This window comes from Pan troglodytes, chromosome 9 (assembly GCF_028858775.2).
Source record: "Pan troglodytes isolate AG18354 chromosome 9, NHGRI_mPanTro3-v2.0_pri, whole genome shotgun sequence".
Taxonomy (NCBI): Eukaryota; Metazoa; Chordata; class Mammalia; order Primates; family Hominidae; genus Pan; species Pan troglodytes.
This window is the reverse complement of record NC_072407.2, coordinates 80,824,004-80,836,457: the sequence shown is the minus strand read 5'-3', so window position 1 is coordinate 80,836,457 and position 12,454 is coordinate 80,824,004. Positions and strand designations below refer to the sequence as shown.

Below are 12,454 nucleotides of genomic sequence, written 5' to 3'. Positions count from 1 at the left end.
AAGAGTATTCAAAGTGAAACTTCCTAAATGGTTCTTTCTAAAAACAGTGTTTAGGAATCCACTACTGACTTAAAGGTCTTGGGAACATGGATTCTTCCAAGTAAAGCCAATGGAGAATAGAGATCTTCAGGTCCCCAGCCTAAGCCTTGCTCTGCTGGGACCCAGACCATTTTGCCCTGAAACGAGGCCACGTGTTGGATTAGACCTTCTTGTTCTTAACTCTGTGTTAATATAAAACACTGCTTGTGTTAGCAGAGACAACACTGAGTGAGTGGAATTGCCCACTCACTAAAGGAGCCACACATTTGGACCATTTTTCCAAACTTTAAAAATAGTTCTTAAGTTGACACTTTAAGACCTTGAAGAAGGACATTTCTTGAAAATGCATCATGCTATAAATGCCGCCGCCTCCACCTATATATCACCAAGCCATTTTTCAAGCCCACGTCCTCTGAGAAGCCTTCCCTCTGCTAATTTTGCCCCATTCCAGCTGCCACAGTACTACCCTTAAGTGCTATGCTGCATTTAAGTTTTGATGCCCTTGTCTAGATGCCTTTTCTCCACCCTTGATCTCTTAATTAATTATAGACTCATAGAATTTTAGAACAGGAAGCAGTTGCAGGGAATCATCTCCACCATTGCCTTCATTTCACATATCAGGAAGGTGAGGCCCAGAGAGGGGAAGGAAGTTGCTTTAGGTCACAGATCATGGTACTAAAAGAGTAGATCCCAAAACTAGGTTTTCTTACCTCCAGGCAGAGCTTTTTCTATGCCTCATGCAACAGTTGACTTATTATTTTGTTCTCCCAGTTAAGCTGCAAATTTCCTATAGGCAAGGCTTGTATCTAATGTAGTAACATTTCATTTAACACAGGCCTAGATCTTGGCTTCATGACTTATAGTTGTGAGCTAAGACAATAGACTGCCTGCTTAACTAACCTTTTCCTTTACTTTCAAATCTGACTCTACTGGTTCCCTCTGAGACCTCGGGCAAGTCACTGCCCTTCCTCTGGGTCTCAGTTTCCTTCTGTATCAGATGAGATCATTGGGCTGGATGTCTCTAGGATCCCTCCAAGCTCTGAAAGTTATAGAATTCTCTATCCTACAAATAGATCCTTTGCTGCCTTCAGGATGGGCTTCTCTGTCCCACTGTTTCATCCAGTGAACCCATAGCTAGAGTCGCCACAAAAATAGAGGCAGGGAAGTGTTCCCATGAGGGGGTGCCCCAAACTATCCCAAGATAGGGCTGGTTGGGATTGCAAAGAAAGAAGCACTAAAAGCCAGGTTGATCTGTCCAAAGCGTTTATTAGGGGAACTTACAGAGTGCTGTAGCAATTCTCGTGCAGACAGCAAGAGAAAGGGATTTTCTACCTAGGTATCTCCATAGCAAGGTGCCCAGGGTATGGAGTTTATATGGAGATTTAAGGAGTTTGGCTCAAGGCCAGGGCTAGTTTCTTTACTGTTTGGGGAAACAACCTAAACTCCTTTTTCAGTACCTGAGAATGTTCAAGGCTTCAGTGTGGACTCCAGCCTGCAGAAGAGTTGCTAATGGCTGTGTCAGTCACAGAGCGGTCAAGGCCTGTATTTCTCAATCAGGACACAAAAAAGTGGGAAGTTGGGGGATCCTATACTGATAGATCTGCCTTGTTCATTTCCCTGGATTCTGCTGTGGAATAAGTTCCTTCAAGATCCAGATAGCATAGTGTCATGCAGCAAGGCCAGGCGTGGAGCCCGAAGGCTCGGGTTCCAGTCTTTGCAGTCTTGCCTCTTTGATTTAGTATCTGTGGCCTTCCACAGGTCACTTCATTTCTCTCAGCCACCTGTTGGTTTTGTTTTGTTTTGTTTTGTTTTGTTGTAAAATAGGAATAACAATATGTACTTGTCAGATTTGGTGACCGTGAAATGAGATAAATTTGTGGAAATACATGGCACAAAGAAGGCATTGGCATATAGTTGCTTCTGTGCCTCATTCCACATCCAGCATTATTGAGAAATGAGCTGTTCCAAATAAACACACATTCTAGATAATAGGTTTACCAACAGGAGCTACAAAACAGTGCCTGACTTTTGATTAAAATCTTTCTGAAATTGATTCTATATTTTCTTGACCTGTCACACAGAGCATGTAACAAACCTATTAGGAGGAGTTAGAGAAAGGAACATCTCTGCAAAAGGGGGGCATGACAGAGAGCGTGTCTGGGGATGCAAGTCATGCAGAAGGAATAGGAAACAAAACTTTTTTTTTTTTTTGAGACACAGTCTCACTCTGTTGCCCAGTCTAGAGTGTAATAATGCAATCTCGGCTCACTGCACCTTCCGCCTCCCAGGTTCTAGTGAGTCTCCCACCTCATCCTCCTGAGTAGCTGGGATTACAGGTGTACACCACCATGCCAGGCTAATTTTTGTATTTTTAGTAGAGATGGGGATTCACCATGTTGGCCAGGCTGGTCTCAAACTTCTGACCTCAAGTAATCCACCTGCCTCAGCCTCCCACAGTGCTGGGATTAAGGCCTGAGCCACCACGCCCAGCCAGAAAAGAAAACGTCTTTGTCTCTGGAAAGGACTTGGATTTTTTTCATCTTAGCAAATGGGGAGCCCTTGAAGGGTTTTAAGAAGGAGAGTGATAGGATCAGATTTGTTTCAAAGAAATCACTGAGGCTGATGGGTGGTGAACACATCGAGGTGAGGAGCAAGAGGGAAGGCTGAAAGGCCTGCCTCAGGCTGGTGTAGTGGCTCCAGTGAGAGACGGTGGGGACCTACATGGATATATGAAAAGCCAGAGGTGGGAAAAGACAGATTTGTAAATGCTCAGTAGCTTTATATCAAAACAAAGTATGAAATATCAGCCCATTCTGAGAAAAGCATAAAATACAAAAAGTATAAAGAAGACTATAAGAATCACCCAATAACACACCACCCAAAGAAAACCACTGTTAACAGGTTAAACTGTTCTCTCTCAGTGTTTTTAGCTGAAGAATCTCTAATGTGTTTGTAGATACAAATTTGATTTATAAAAATTTGGTTCAGGCAGACATTTTGCAGAACACTTCTGCTAATGTCACTTGAGCTGTGCTTCCATAAGAGTAAAAATAACATAGAATTTTAACTCCATTCATTCCTTTCAGTGACGGGGCCACAAGAGCTCAAATATGTGGATCTTGGTTAACCTAAAGCTTGATTCCTGGGCTCTCTGTTTGGGTAAGGAAATTTGTTTTCAACTCTCCTTCTCCTTTCTCTCCCCAGAGTCGGTGGATAACTGCCCCAGCAACTGCTATGGCAATGGTGACTGCATCTCTGGGACCTGCCACTGCTTCCTGGGTTTCCTGGGCCCCGACTGTGGCAGAGGTGAGAACTCTGCATTGGAGCTCTGGATTTCTGCTTCCCAGACCCCTCAGGCAGCTCACTTCTACTTCTCAGAGCAAGTGCAGAATCCAGCCCACCTTCTGATGCCCACAAGAAGGGTTTCCAAGGGCCATTCTCCAGAAGCCCTTGGAGGGAGGTGTGCAGGCAGAGCCATAACCTTGTCAGCTGCTGTTATCCACATGTGGATGATTGGGGAGGTCAGGAAGGGAGGGTGAATTCACTGTGGGGTGGCCACAGTGAAGTCAGTGTCTGTTGCTGGGGCAGGTGGAGTGGCAGTGGGGGTTCTTTTAAAAAGTTGATTTCCTCTTATAGCAATGATCATCCCTGGCCGTGCATCTTTGAAGTTTATCTTCATGCTAGTGTGATGTCTCTCTGGCCTGTAAATGGGGAGCCTGAGGACTGCTCTGTTGCTACTTTCTAACAGCACAGGCAGAATCAGCCAAGACCCCAAGGGGAGGGACTGAGGAGGCCAGGCCACTTTTTTCCACACGGGACCCTAACGGTGCCTGATATTTAGACACTGCCAGTGCCCATGATAAACACCGTGGAGATAGTCTAAAAGGCTGCCCACGATCTATCCCATGCTTTTGGCCATCATTTCTGTCCTGGAATAATTAACAAGGAAAGTGTCAAGGAGATCTGCAGTCCTGATAATTTGGCACTCCCCTGGGAAACTAACTTGGCCCCTTCTTTTGTTTTGTTTTTTTACCTTTTTCCCTTATTCAGTAGCCATTTGCTTCATGCCTTTTTAGGGATTGGTCCTGGGCTAGGCAAGACCCAATCCTGGGAGCGCTGAGTCTGGTCTCAGAGACAGACAAGTAAATAGACAACTGCAAAGCAGTACGATAGTAAGTGAAATACGCTGTAACACAGTTAAATACAGGGAGCTTCTATCAGAGTAGAAGGGAAGAGCAGTCTGAGAGTAGAAGGGATGAATTTCAGGAAAGGATTCCCAAATGAGGGTGACACTACACCCGAGTCCTGAGGCTTGAGAAATTGTTCATAAGTAGAAGGCAGAGATGATTTTCCAGGCTGCGTGAACTACACCCTGCAAGTACTATGCCATGAGAGTCTGTTTATTCTTCCAAATGTGAGACAGACTCAGTTTGAGGCAGCAAAGCCTGCAGCCCCAAGGAAACACAGTGATTACCTGCTGAGTGCTTTAAAAAGGAAAGAAGCCAGGTGGGGACCAGGGGAAGGTGGTGCAGAGAGAGATGAGTCATTCCTTCTAACAAGAATTACCGTCTCGTCCCATATGCACTTAAAGTTAAGAGTCATGTGTAAAAAAGCCTTATTGGATCTTGATAAGACTGGTAAGTACTTTCAGCACAATGCAGTATAATTTATTTTTATATAGTATCCTTCATAGAGAAGATCACAAAATCCTTTACTCTAAGAGGCAGAATGAAAAGATAATACTTTAAAGAGCCAAGTTGGGCTCTGCTCTCTTCTTAAGGGGGCAGTGGTGTATGGGGCTGGAGTGGAGGACTGAAAGGCAAGGGAAGCTGAGATTTGCTGGGTTAAAGAGGACAGTAAGTGGCGCTGCAGATGAGGTGTGGGGAAGTGAAAGTGGGGTGTTATTAGAGGAGAGCGCTGGAGGAGGGATTCAGGGCAGGCAGGAGGCTCAGCCACTGGCTTTTCCAGTGAGACGGAGGAACAGACTGAAGCTTCCTGTCTGAGGTTCCTGGCAGCCACTGTACCCCATCAGCAACATGAAGGGGATGGGGTTAAGTGGATACCTACCCTGCCAGGCCCTGCACTGTGCACTATCACCTACAAATCTAGATGTGTTTAAACTGGAAAGAAATAAAGCAAGAGAAGAAGACAGATGGGCACACATGGGTGTTTGTGGCAGAGCAGTTGAGGCTACTGGTGAAACCAGGCAGGCCAGGAGGAGAAAGAGACAAAGGCAGTTGGGGTGTGCTGGACATTGATTCATGCCAGACTTCCGGTGCTGTCTCCCCAGCCTCCTGCCCCGTGCTCTGTAGCGGAAATGGCCAATACATGAAGGGCAGATGCTTGTGCCACAGTGGCTGGAAAGGCGCTGAGTGCGATGTGCCCACCAACCAGTGTATCGATGTGGCCTGCAGCAACCATGGCACCTGCATCACGGGCACCTGCATCTGCAACCCTGGCTACAAGGGCGAGAGCTGTGAGGAAGGTAAGAGTTGCAGGTGGCAGCTCCGGCACCTTCCTCTGAGATAGAGGCTGGCATATAGTGCCAAGAGGGTGACCAGGGAGCAGGGGAAGCCTCCTGAGCCATTTTGTGACCCCACCTCCCCAAGCCAGGAGCCCACCCACCAGCAACAGTAACTAATCCAAAGGAAGAGGCCAAACACATCGGAGTCCTGGACAGTGAAGGGGAGAAATGTCATGTATTGAGCACTTACCATATACAGGGCTGTGCTAGAAGCCTCGAGTCATGTAATTCAAACCTTATTAGGGAGGAGTAATCATCTCTACTTTATAGTTGGGGAATCTGAGACTCAGAGGGTTGAATAACTTGCCCAAGGACACATGGCTAGTAGACAGCAGAGCTAGGTTTGAGCCCAGTCGTTCTGGCTCCATACCCCAAGTTCTTTTCACTCCCCTCTAGGCTCATCTGCTCATTTTTAATCTCCATTTCTGAAGTGTGATTCTATTATAGGCCTCCAAACTCTGCCCTCTTTTATCACACTCGTGTGTGTGTGCGTGTGTGTGTGCGTGTGTGTGTGTGTGTGTTCATGTGTATGGCTCTGCAGTGCCCATGAGCATGCCTCTCCTTTATAAAATAAATATATGGCTGTATAGATTGAGGCTGGAAAAGTGAACTGTTGATTTAACACTGACATCTATTCTTTGCTAGGAAATCCAACCAAGTAAAATAAATGAGTATTTCTATCTCACAAATGAAGAAACTGAGGCCCAGGGAAGGGCAGTGACTTGCCCACAGTCATAGAACTGACTAATGGCAGAATTGGGATTCAGCCCAGGTCTCACTTCAAATCCAGGACTCTTCCTTCTTGACTGCATGGTGTTTCCAGCTGAGAGGAAGAGCCTTATTCGCAAGCAGTGTAAAGTAGCTGTTAAAAGTGCACACTCTGGAATCAGTTATAGGTTTGCATCCTGGCCCTGCCACTAACTAGCCTCAGTTCCCTTGTCTATAAAATGGGAATGCCTTCCTCTGAGGGCCATTGTGAGGATTGAATTAAATGACCCATGTAAAGCACTTAGCTCAGTGTCTGACACATAGTAAACGCTCCATAAATGTGAGCTCTTATGTTATTAGTATTATTCTGGGGACAATTGAAGCACATTTCCTGTTTCGCCCCACTCACTTCATCCAAGGTCTTTTTAAATGGTTGGAATTTGCCGTTTGAAACTGACGGATGATGCTGTGCGCCTGTCATTGCCTCCCATTCTCTGCCATCTAGCACCCTGGCACCTTCCCCAGTGGGTGGAAGAGGCTCCAAGGAGAGCCGATCTTCTAAACCATTTACTGTTTAACAGAGAGCCCCTCCCAGGCATCATTTCGGTCTAAAAATAAAACAGAACATTAACAGGCCCATTTTCAAAGAGTGGGGAACAAGAAGAGATTAGTGTCTGAAAAGCATCGCCTCTCTGAGACAAGCTGTATATAAACCCCAAGCGTGGCTGGAAGTCCTGATTCAGACCTGTTAACTTTGATGGGGATTACTTTGGGCTGTCTGAGAGAGAAGGAACGCCAACCCCTTTAACAAAGGAACTGGGCCTTTTTATCCAGAGAATGGTGACCTTCATCTGCTGTCCCTTTTTATTCGAGTCACTTGAGGTGAAGACCCTGAGAAGGAAAGAGAAACAAAGAGGAGATTCCTCTTGAAACTGTGAGCTGCCTCCAGTCCCACCCATGTTGTGTGGGCCAGGAAAAGGCAGTCCTTCCCCAGATGAGCTGGCATCGCACAGCACCCCAGAGCTGCAGTGTTATTTATAAGAGAGAAAAAAATGTTTGGAACTTTGATTTACGTTATCTATTTGAAAAGCAATGTTCTTACTCCAGCTTTCTTTTCTGAGGAGGGCCATCTGGTACTGATTCCCATTATTATTTCTGTTTCTCTGGTGAAGCGTCACTGCGTTGTCCTTGTGTTTATAATGGGGTTTTCTTGGGGCCTTTGTCCTCCACACTTCTCCCCCCCTTCTCCCTCTGCTCTGTGCTAACGGGTTTCACTGTGTTTATAAAACATCAGCTAACAAGCTCACTTTTTTTCTCCCCCTTCCTTCTTCTGAAGTTTATTGCCCCATATTTTTTAAAGCTTGAACGCAGCCAGTAGGACACTGGGAAGGAGTTTGGGGAGGAGCAGAAAAGAAAAAACCTAGACCTTTCACAGTGAAAAGTGAGACCCTGTGTTTTTGGTCCTGCAGAGTGTCTAATAGCTTGTGTGGTCACTGAAGCATGGCATTTTTGGGGGAAAGACCTGTGTCCACAGCCTGGTCATGCAGGCCTCATCATTTTGTTAATGGGCTATGCTTCTGCCAGAAATTTGGCTTGAATGGCAAGCTCTGCAAGGGGAAAAAAGGTAACTGTTTGGCACATCTCTAAGAGGAAACTAAGTTAGGCTGTCTTCCAGACAAAGGCCAGCCCACCTCCGTGACCGTTGCTCCTACTCCTTCATCACCACTCCCTTCCACCCCAAGCTGGCCGCTTCTCCCCACTTTACACACAGCTCCTTGGGAAATCACCATTGTTCCTGAAGCTGTCCCAGTGTGATGGAAAGAAGCCAACTTTAATCACCACCCCAGAGGCTCCAGAATGCAAAGGCAGAGGCAGAGTCTACCTACCACCTCTTTGGCAGAGCATCATTGTGGCATAGATACTGGCCCCATAGGATCAGTAGAGCACAGGGACAGTGTCTGCCCAGCCCCAGCAGGAACCTCAGCCAGTTCAGCCTAGATTTCTGGGAGCTGCCTTCCCTCCTGAGATGCAGTCTTCCTTAAAACTTCCCTCCTGCTCCACAATAACTTGACCCAGTTGACCTTCAGAAGCAAAGATTAATTGCCTGGAGGTAGCCTCTCACCAGTTCCTTCTGATCTTTGTTCTCTGCCTGGGCCATCTGCTGGGAGTGTAGGATTCACTTTGCTGGTTCCTAAGTCCTTCCTTAGACTCATTACGTCTAAGGAAGCACACGCCTGTGCCACCCAGAGCCTCTTGCTGAACTTGGCACCCTCCCAGCCTGCTTGCTAATGATGGAGATTTATAGGTTCGACCTCAAGGGTGCCCTGGGATTCTCAGAGACAGTTTCAACCCAAAGTTGAGGTTCAGGCACTTACAGAAAAGGAAATACCTTTATTGGCCTCAGGATAGGAATTGCTGAGTTGTTTCCTGTCAAATTGGAAAGCTCTCTGGGTCTAGGGGATTGTCACAGAAGCCTAATGGGCCAGAATAATCCTTCTGAGGTTCCAAGATCTGAGGCAGGTCATGAGAATTTATCACAATTATTACATTTATTATTTTTAATTATCAGGCATTCCAACAGGTCATGCTCTAACCATTTTTGAATGGTGTCCAGAGACTGCAGGAGAAGAGATTCTTTGCCTTCATTTGACTTCATTAATCCTCCACATTGCTCTATTTCTTTTCTTGTTTTGATTTCTATTTTTAAGACATTTTTTGTGTTTATGTAAGTATATATGCATGCATGTATTTCTGAACCAGTAAGATTGTAAGGGGAAATGGTAAGAGGCCTAACCAGGAAAGGGTGATTCAAATTTAAATTCTTCCATTTGCCATACTACTGTGTAATCTTGGGCAAGTTATTTAACTTCTCTGTGCTTTCTGTTTCCTCAGCTGTCAAATGAACATGATAAAAGTAGCTACCTCATACTTACATTGTTAGGATTAAATGAGATAATGTCCATGAAATGCTTAATAGCAAAATATGGCAGAGAAGAGGGAATAAGTTAATGTTGATTGTTATTGTGATCATTACTGTGTTATTACCAAATGATCACTCCTGAACCCTGATCGTCTTATTTATCATTTAGGTTATTAGGTTGAACACCTTTAAGACCCTAAATAGCAAAATAACTTTCTTAATAAGCTAGTTCTCAAAATAAATGTTCCCAGAATATTGCCATTTGTAAAGTTTTTGCCCATTTGTGTCTGTGACTCTTACCTACCCAGCCTGGGTTTCCCAGTCTTTTATGTAAAAGTCAAATATACCAGGTTACAAAATATAATTAATAAATACATTTAAAGGATGTCTGAATTAAAATGAGCTCTGACCATAGTTTACCCCAAGCTATGCTACTGAATGTCCTGATAGGATAGGAAGATAACCTCTTTGCAACAGTTTATACGGTCCTTTCAAATCATCATGTCATTTGCTCCTCATAGCAACCTGAGAAGTCAGTAGTCAGTATCTTTACCACACCTGCTTTATAGATGGGAAGCACAGAGCAGTTACATAATTGGACCATGGACCTAGAACCAGTACATTTTGTCCCTTGACCCTTGAGGCCAAATGGAGAGCTTTTTCTTCTGCAGCATAGGGCTCCCTAGTGAGTTCCTATTAGGAGGGGCCTGACCATACTCATCACAGTGTCATCAGCACCCTTTCTCTAACAGCTACATGTTGCCCCTTCTCCCCAGGATACCACCATCCCCTCACAATTATAAAATGAATAGCATCCCTACCTCCCTAAAGAGAAAGATAGACCTAACAACTTTTTGGTAGAGAAAGAACATGAATCGACCTCCTTTACCAATCCTGTCTTCTCTCTGCCACCTGTTGCACTTTCCATATGAACTGGAGCCACTTCAGTTAATTCTCAGTACTCTTCTCCTTTTCCATGCAGTGCTTTGCAGAAGATTAGAGGTCTCTGTTAATGTTGTTGTAGCCCCATAACTAAAGCTTTGATTAGGGAAAGTCAGCCCCTGATAGAAATATTGGCCTCAGGATCAGACACAGCTGTCTTCAGATTCTGGATGTGGAGTAATTGGAACCCTTGTGCACTACTGGTGGGAATGTAAAATGGTGGAACTACTATGGAAGACAGCATAATGGTTCCTCAAAAAATCAAAAATAGAATTTACCATATGATCCAGCAATTTCTTTTCTGGACATATACTCAAATGAATTGAAAGCAGAGTCCCAAAGAGATATTTGTATATCTGTGTTCATAGCAACCTATTCACAATAGCCAAAAGGTGGAAGCTACCTGAATTTCTGTCGAGGTATGAATGGATAAACAAAAAGAGGTATGAACATATAATGGAATATTATTCAGCCTTAAAAAGGAAGGAAATTCTGGCCGTGCCACAACATGGATGAACCTTGAAGGCGTTATGACAAGTGAAATAAGCCATCACAAAAAGATAAATACTGGATGATTCCACTTACATTAAGTACCTAGAGTAGTCAAATTCATAGAGATAGAAAACAGAATGGTGGTTGTCGAGGGCTGAGGGAAAGGGGAAATAGGAAATTGTTTAATGGGTGCAGAGTTTCAGTTTTGCAAGACAAAAAGAGTTCTGGAGACAGTGGTGATGGTTGCCCAACAGTATCCATGTCCTTAACACCACTGACTTGTACACTTAACAGTGGCTAAGGTGGTAAATTTTATGTTATGTGTATTTTACCACAATTTTAGAAATCAGGAAAAGAATTCCTCTCTGGCAGAGTTTAGCTGTGTGATCTGGCATAAATTATTTACCTCTCAGAGCCTCAGTTTCCTCATCTGTATCTCACTGGGTTACTGAGAAAACTGAATCTGATAGTGTATATAAAGTGCTTAGCGTGTAAGCACAGAGCAGATAACCCACAATGTTACTCTCTCTTCCCTTTTTCTGGATTGGTCTCCTGAGACCACTTTGACCCTGGGCCCTGGGAGCACTAAAGGGCTGCCTGGCTGTGAGCCACCACTATGCGACTCACCTACCACATGAGGAGAAGCTGTGCAAAGTCAGCACATATTGAAGTGTTTGCCCTCAGGAAAGTGAATTTTTTTGTCTTTGTTTTGTTTGTTTGTCTTTTAGAGACAGAGTCTTGCTCACTGCCCAGGCTGGAGTGCAGTGGCACAATTATAGCTCATTGCAGCCTCGACCTCCTGGACTCAAGCAATCTTCCTGCCTCAGTCTCCCAAGTTGCTGGGACTACAGGCGTGTGCCACCATGCCTAGCTAATTTTTTTTATTTTTTTATTTTTTGTAGAGACAGGATCTCGATGTGTTGCCCAGGCTGGTCTCAAACCCCTGGCCTCAAGCAATCCTCCCACCCCAACCTCCCAAAGTGCTGGGATTACAGGTGTGAGGCACCACACCTGGCCAGGAAAGTGAAGTTTGAAAGTTCATATCAATCTCAAGAATTTGGGGAAGATGATAAAATCTAATGGAATTTAATTAAAAATAAATTATCATTTAAATTAAGGAATCTACTTTAGTCTCATGCCTACATAAATAAACCTGCATTATGAAGTGATAATAAAAGTTCATTCTATGAAGACTTATTAAACACCTCCTGTGTGCTAGGCAATGTTCTAGGAGGTGGAGATTCAGAAGTGAATGAAACAGAATCTAGTAGACATGAAGTGCTATGCTGATGCTTGAGACACATTTCTTACTTTGCCCCACAAACAAAGTGGTAGGGATTTCTACCTGGGTGGAGTTGGGAAGCCAGGTCTGCCATTTGCCACAGTACTGCTCTCACCTTACTAAGTGACCTATGCATCCTTCTGCCAGAATGTATGAAGCCCCTTGGCCACAAAGCTAAGTAGTTTGCTTAAAGAAGCCTCATCTTTGCTGGTCAGATGCTTACCTATGTTCTCCTTCCTCCATCTCACAGTGGACTGCATGGACCCCACATGTTCAGGCCGGGGTGTCTGCGTGAGAGGCGAATGCCACTGCTCTGTGGGATGGGGAGGCACCAACTGCGAGACCCCCAGGGCCACATGCTTAGACCAGTGTTCAGGCCACGGAACCTTCCTCCAGGACACCGGGCTTTGCAGCTGTGACCCAAGCTGGACTGGACACGACTGTTCTATCGGTAAATGCAGGGGGAGGAAGGGTGGGTGGAGGAGGAGTGGGGGTGGGGAGGAATGAGGGGTGGGGTGTGGAGGGTGGGGAGAAGAAGCATGGGTAG

At 45.0% G+C, this 12,454-nt stretch overlaps 1 protein-coding gene across 19 annotated transcripts in view; it reads left to right on the top strand.

Moving 5' to 3' along the window:
* The window catches only part of TENM4 (teneurin transmembrane protein 4), a 3,006,191-nt gene that overhangs the window by 2,847,694 nt on the left and 146,043 nt on the right, over positions 1-12,454 (top strand). For all 19 annotated transcript variants that reach the window (XM_054661572.2, XM_063784373.1, XM_063784372.1 and 16 more), the window contains 3 exons: positions 3,244-3,345; positions 5,330-5,524; positions 12,158-12,358. In XM_054661572.2, coding sequence (XP_054517547.2) covers positions 3,244-3,345; positions 5,330-5,524; positions 12,158-12,358 — 498 coding nt within the window. The remainder of the gene's footprint in view (positions 1-3,243; positions 3,346-5,329; positions 5,525-12,157; positions 12,359-12,454) is intronic.